Source organism: Hordeum vulgare, chromosome 2H, assembly GCF_904849725.1.
Source record: "Hordeum vulgare subsp. vulgare chromosome 2H, MorexV3_pseudomolecules_assembly, whole genome shotgun sequence".
Classification (NCBI taxonomy): domain Eukaryota; kingdom Viridiplantae; phylum Streptophyta; class Magnoliopsida; order Poales; family Poaceae; genus Hordeum; species Hordeum vulgare.
The window spans coordinates 269,664,667-269,672,046 of NC_058519.1; the positions used below are offsets into that span (position 1 = coordinate 269,664,667).

The window sequence follows — 7,380 nt, forward strand, 5'->3', positions numbered from 1 at the left end:
GCAAAGGGGCAGGAGGCCCTGCGTGTACAGCGCGAGGAGGAGCTCAGGCGAGCCGGATTGGGCGCTGGTTGGCTTGATGAAGAGATCGAGGAGGTGCTGCGTGGATAGGGAGGCAAAATCGACAAAATTGATCCCTAAACGAAATAAATTCATAAACTCGACTACGTTCAAAATAAATTCATTCAGCTGATCCTTTTGGTGTGGCGCCCGATGAAAAAATTCCATTTTAAACCTTGAATTTGTAATGGTCGGGCGGAATGAACCCCAAAATCAAATTCCTGGTCGATCGTACCCTGAACTATGTAATCCTGGTCTAAATTAAACCCTAGCAAATTTCAACCACGATTCATCTTATGGGCCGGTCCGCTTTAGTTTTTCTTCATTTAAAATTTGTTGGGCCGTGCTCCTCGACACCTGCAACGCAGACACAAACATGAACTCCTCGTTCCATATCGGGTTGGGCGTCCCAGGCGGCACGCCCGGGCGCGTGCGGCGCACCTGCCCGGCGAGCTGCAGCTTGACGGAGGCCTTTCAAGTTCCTACCAGCCGACGGGCCAGATCACGTTATTATTACCGGAAAACTCACGTACACTTACATACATAGAAAACTCACGTACATGAACGCGTACGTACACAACCGCGCACAAACACAAGCATGCACATACATGAGACATACAACCTCTCCTCTGCTACACACACGTACTCCTGTAGGCAGGCAGCACCGTGCCGCGCGTACGTACTACTAGCTTTTTATTCCCGCCCCACATTTACACTCATCACTCATGCATGCAAGCAGCTCCACAAATTGCATGCATGCGCACACTCGAGTTGAGATCGTCGCTCCTCACATGTCGAAGACGACGCGGCGCTGCTGCTGCAGGCCGTCGTGGAACACGGCCTCCGTCTGCGCGCGGATGACCTTGTCCGCCAGCTACCTCACCTGCTGGGGGAATGCCAGCGCCTTGGCCGCCTCGTCCAGCTGCTTCAGCGCGCTGTTCCCGCCGGTCACGAAGACCTCCTCGTCGTTGTTGGCGCCCACGCCGAAGGACAGCAGGGCGAGGTTCCCCTCGTTCCCGGACACGAACGTCGCCGGGTGACCAGCCGGGAGCACGATCACCGAGCCCACCTTGATCTCGGCGCTCACCTGCCTGTAGCCCCTCGATTTCTCCTGCTCGCCGCCGTGGCCCTGCTCCTCCTCCTGTCCTCCCTGCTCCTGCTCGCGCTTCTCGCTCCTCCTGCCGCGCTCACGCTCCTCGCTTCTCCTGCCGTGCCCGTGCTCGCGCTCCCGCTCTTGCTCGTGCTCCCGGCGCTCAGAACGGCCGGAGCTAGAGAGGTGTGGGCACGCCATCTCAAAGTAGTTGCCGTCGTTCCCGGCCTCCACGACGACGATGATCTTGGTCGCGCGGGTGGTGTATCTCAGTGCCGTCATCGAGCCCTGCATGCATGGACGCACGACGGAAAACACACACCGGTATCTGCTCCTCCGACCCCTCAGATATCTCACCCTCACCTCTGAAATAAAACAATCCCGGCCATCCTTTGCAATCCCGGTTTGACAAACAGTCCCAGGGTTCGATTTAGACCGGGATTGCATAGTTTATGATGCAATCGACAGGGATTTTGAGTTTGGGGTTCATTTCGTCGAGCCTCTACGAGTTTAGGGTTTAAAATGGACTTTTTCCGGCGCCTGACAGTCGGGCGCCACACTACACTATGTAACGTCTAGCATATGGGCGTTACACTTCTGGCCAACGTGACACCCGGGGCCACACTCCTGGTTGTGTGGCGCCTAAGAGTAAGGAGCCACACTACATTGTGTGGCGCCTGACTATAAGGAGTCACACTATCTTATATTAAAACTGATGTAATTTTTAATCCGTACATCCGATGAAAACGTGTCTTATATGAATATTGTGTAATTTTTCGTGTTCTACGCAATGGTGACATTTTCAGCTATATTAGGATAATTTTTTAATGAAAAATATGTTATAAAAATACATCATAATATAACTAACCATATTTTTATGACTTAAATTTGACATGATGATAGCCATTGACCTATAACTCTTATGTATTTGAATCCTACATGAGTTTTGCACTACATAATGTGTACGTTCAGTCATGCCTATGCTTTCCATGTTAGTCATCTTTAACATGTTCATGTCTTGCATCTAAGTGACTAACATGATATAAATAAAATTTCATTACAGAAAGCTACATTTTATGAGATCCATGGTAAATCTAGTGAAGGAAGACCCAGTATGTCTTGAGCAAGAAGAGTCACGGAGCCCATCAATCCATCACATGCAGCATGTCTTGTGTTCTTGTTTGTCCCCTTACATATTGCAATATATAGGATAACATGTACCTTGCAAAATTAAAAAAGGCTTCTCCGAGTAAAAACCAAGATTTTACTCGGAGAAGCCTATTTTGAATTTTGGTTTTAACTCGGAGAAGATAACACGTACCTTGGTTGAAGAAAAACCAAGGTATTGCCCCCAAATTCTATGGGAACCAATGAGTCTGCGATACCACTATTCTGCGGGAAATTCTATGGTCTGCATACTTATGTAATAGAATTAAGAGATGCTTCTGTATGGCAGTGTTCATAATTATATACCAAGTGTCATATTGTCTGGACAAGTTGCAATGAGGCTTCAAGATGTAGTACTAAACTAGTTTCATCGTGGTTACAATGGTCTTGCACAAGTTGGACCAAACTAGTTAGGCTAATTATCAAATTATTTGGATATGTACTTTAAAACTTCAGAAAATTTGATAGGCTCGTGTATAAATTTCTCTTCACCACTCTGTCACATACAGAGTCTGACTCAAACATTGTGTACATACATCCGATGTAATATACTTTTTTTCGAACCGGGCTTCCTCCATTTCCATTATAAAGCATGACGGAAATACACAGTTTTTTCCTCCGAGCCAGAACAAGAACAAGGGAAAGAGGGAGAAGCGATTTCGGGGCAATACCAGGAAACCCACCGTCTGCGTTTGTCATCAGGAACACAAGACTATGAGGCGAAAACCTAGTACGTATAAAAACCAAGGTACGTGTAAAAACCAAGGTACGTGTTATCTTCTCCGAGTTAAAACCAAAATTCAAAAAAGGCTTCTCCGAGTAAAACCTTGGTTTTTTCTCGGAGAAACCTTTTTTGAATTTTGCAAGGTACGTGTTATCCTATATATTGCAATATGCAAGGGGACAAACAAGAACACAAGACATGCTGCATGTGATGGATTGATAGGCTCCGTGATTCTTCTTGCTCAAGACATACTGGGTTTTCCTTCACTAGATTTACCATGGATCTCATAAAATGTAGCTTTCTGTAATGGAATTTCATTTATATCATGTTAGTCACTTAGATGCAAGACATGAACATGTTAAAGATGACTAACTTGGAAAGCATAGGCATGACTGAACGTACACATTATGTAGTGCAAAACTCATGTAGGATTCAAATACATAAGAGTTATAGGTCAATGGCTATCATCATGCCAAATTAAGTCTTAAAAATATGGTTAGTTATATTATGATGTATTTTTATAACATATTTTTCATTAAAAAAAATCCTAATATAGCTGAAAATGTCATTATTGCGTAGAACACGAAAAATTACACAATATTCATATAAGGCACGTTTTCATCGGATGTACGGATTAAAAGTTACATCAGTTTTAATATAAGATAATGTGACTCCTTACAGTCAGGCGCCACACAATGTAGTGTGGCTCCTTACTCTTAGGCGCCACACAACGAGGAGTGTGGCCCAGGGTGCCACGTTGGCCAGAAGTGTAACACCCATATGCTAGGCGTTACATAGTGTAGTGTGACGCCCGACTGTTGGGCGCCACACAAAAAGGTCAGCTGAGTGAATTTATTTTGAACGTAGTCCAGTTTGTGAATTTGTTTCGTTTAGAGGTCAATTTTGTCGATTTTGCCGAATAGGGATGAGATGCGGTTGGTTCGTTGGTGATCACGAGGGGAATGAAGAGAGTGGCGGCGGGGTGGAGGATTGGATGGGATATCCAACCGAGAATCTAGGGTTTTGTCTGCTATATATATGCGAAGGTGGCTAGTTAGGGGCTATCTCGTCCTACGATCATAATCGTAGGATCGAGAAATATATGTTAGGGTGTATAATTGAATAAACGATGACTTTTTTAGTATTATGGGGTTGATCCGGACCCAACGGTCACTACCGTATGTTTTGGGTTCTGAGAGGTTTTTGGGCTAGGTTGCATGAAGATGTGTGCACTGTGTAGAGTGGTTAGGCAGAGAAGAGAGGGAAAACGGACAACCCGGCAACATGATTTTAAATACCGAAAACATCCGCAGTTTTACTGACTATAGTGCCTCTATATGTTTAAGGGTTTGGGTATCAAATGAACTCCTATTGCGATGAAATTTGGCACGCTGCCTACCTATAATAAACCAAGAGCACACACGAACTTTTAACCCAATCCGAGAAAGTTTTATACACACTTATAAAAATAAAATATTAATGGTATCGCGGGCGCTTGAGTGTGTGGTTGGTCCCGAAAGGTCAACGACAAAAACATAGAGAACCAACAACTAACAACGGATGCAAGTTTTGAAATATGACGGCAACGGAGTGCCAATGCAATGTGGATGATGCGAATGATGTGATGATGAATGTGACAACCAAATAAATCACACGTAGACAATGAAATAAAAGGGGAATCTTGTGGAGTGTGAGTTCCGGGCTGTTACAACTCTCCTCCTATCGTCGTTTTCTCACGACAGATGCCATGGGCAGGCTAATCGAGAGTGGTTGGAGCCGAAAGGATACATACGCGATCCGGGAGCGAGATTGGTAACTAGTGGTGCGAGACACACGATGTACCCAGGTTCGGGGCCCTCCGTGGGAGGTAACACCCTAGTCCTGCCGGAGTGGTTGATGAACCGAGAGAAGTACAAACTGCTCCTTGAGCTATTCGTCGGAGGAGGAAGAAATAGCTAGCCGTCTCGGAATCTCCCTGTCTTATGTGTATGTTCGTGCGTAAGAATGGATGACTCTCTGCATGGAGGAGGACTAGGGGGTTTATAGGCGAACCCCCTGGCATACAAAAGGGATATAATGTACTTTGGGGGGCCTTGCCTAGCAGCCTCTCCGGCCGGCCAGTGGGTCCCCAAGTTGAGGAGTCTTGTCGCCTGCAGGTCTTGCCGGCTGCCTGGTCCCATCGAGTGTTGGGGCCTGCCGGCGCTTCGCTGGGATTGGTGCATGCTCCCCATGCTAGGTGTGGGTCGCACTGTAACCTCGTCTTGCGAATCCCGGCCATGGTCAGCGGGACCCCCGCCTTTTCTGTTGCCATGCCGTGGCAGGTAATGGAGTGGGTGGAGGCATGACGGCACTGTGCGAGGCTAATAGATCATAGCCGGTGCCTCCACTATAGGAGCGGGCACACCAATCTGTGGTACCAGAGTTGACGCAAACTTGCCTTTGTTCATGAGCCCAATCCCATTAGAGGGGTTGATGGGACTGATGCTCGCCGCCCACCAGGCGGCTGGCCGTTGGGCCGGATGCCATCTAGCGCGTCCCTAGTCGACGCGGGCTGCACAACCAGCTAGGGAGGAGCCGACATACGAGGCAGCATATGCCCCGTATGGAGCTAGTGTGCGAAGGAGTAGGCCCGATGGGCCTACCACCGGTTATCCCCTCGTGAGTAGTCCCCGAAGCGGGAGAGACCCGCCGGCTCATCGTGGCGGACCTCGCCATCTTAAGAGTGATGCGTGCAAATCTTTGGCTTGGCGGCCGGCTAGAAAGTCAGCTGAAGACGGCTGGGCCTGCAACCGTCCGGCTCCCGAAAAACGCCTAGGCTTCTCCATTTCGCAGCCGTGGTGTCACACGATCCACGTGTCGTGCGGCGCGCCTTGACAAGCCACATGGACGACAAGACGGGGCCAACAAGGAGGACCCCGCCCAGCCACGACCTCGGTCCTCGCCTGGGGATCTTTTGCGGATCCGGGGCGACAATTGGCGCCCCTGAGACGCATTTACGCCCCCCCGCACGGTGCGGTGGGAGTGGGGATCGTGCGTAACGGTTGCTGCTACTGCAACAAAAGACCTTCCAATGGCGCCAGAAATAGGTGTGTCGACGGCACCAAGAATTCTTCTGCAACGGCTACGCCTTAAGGGACTTCCTAGGAAAATATGCAAAGGATTCCCCCCGAGGCCTTGGAGCCTTGCGTTGGTGTTCCCTTGAAGCAGAAAGGGTGATGTAGCGCAGCGATGGTAAGTATTTCCCTCAGTTTGAGAACCAAGGTATCGATCCAGTGAAGGAGTATCACAAGAGCGTGCACAAACACAAAGAACCTGCTCCCAACACTATGAAGGGGTTGTCAATCCCTTATAGATTGTTCGCCAAGTGAGAACTGAAAGCAACAAAGTAACAAAGCAAAGTAAAAGCGGAGGTGTAAACGGTAGATGTGAATAGACCCGGGGGCCGTAGTGTTTACTAGTGGCTTCTCTCATGAAAGCAAGTAGACGGTGGGTGAACAAATTACTGTCGAGCAATTGATAGAACCACGCAAAGTCGTGACGTCATCTATGGCAATGATTATATCTATAGGCATCACGTCCAAAACAAGTAGACCGATACTTTCTGCATCTACTTCTATTACTCCACACGTCGACCACTATCCAGCATGCATCTAGTGTATTAAGTCCAAAAGAATAGAGTAACGCCTTAAGCAAGATGACATGATGTAGATGGACAATCTCATACCAACGACACATACCACCTTGTTAGCCTTGATGGCAACAACTCAATGTGTGCCTTGCTGCCCCTACTGTCACTCGGAAAGATCACCACATGGTAAGAACCCAAAACCAAGCACTTCTCCCATTGCAAGAATTATAGATCTAGTTGGCCAAACAAAACCCAAGACTCGGAGAGACTTACAAGGATATCAAATCATGCATATAAGAAATCAACAAAGACTCAAATATATATCATAGATAATCTCATCACAAATCCACAATTCATCGGATCTCGACAAACACACCGCCAAAGAAGATTACATCGGATAGATCTCCATGATGATCATGGAGAACTTTGTATTGAAGATCCAAGAGAGCGAAGAAGCCATCTAGCTACTAACTACGGACCCGTAGGTATGAAGTGAACTACTCACGAGTCACTGGAGGGGCGATGATGATGATGAAGAAGCCCTCCAACTCCAAAGTCCCCTCTGGCAGGGCGCCGGGAAGGGTCTCCAAATGAGATCTCGCGGAAACGGAAGCTTGCGGCGGCGGAAAAGTATTCTCGAGGCTCCCCTGATTTTTTGCTGTATTTTAGGGAATATATAGGCCAAAGATCTAGGTTAGGGGGCACCAGGGAGGC

At 47.9% G+C, this 7,380-nt stretch overlaps 1 protein-coding gene across 1 annotated transcript; it reads right to left on the reverse strand.

The window, feature by feature from the left end:
- Positions 1–883: 883 nt before the first annotated feature.
- On the reverse strand, positions 884–1,441 carry LOC123426418 (cupincin-like). Its single transcript, XM_045110255.1, has 2 exons — positions 1,272–1,441; positions 884–1,229 (listed from the first exon to the last, which is right to left on the reverse strand). The coding sequence occupies exons 1-2, from the start codon at positions 1,439–1,441 to the stop codon at positions 932–934; spliced, it is 468 nt and encodes a 155-aa protein (XP_044966190.1). The 3' UTR covers positions 884–931.
- Between the last annotated feature and the right edge of the window lie 5,939 nt (positions 1,442–7,380).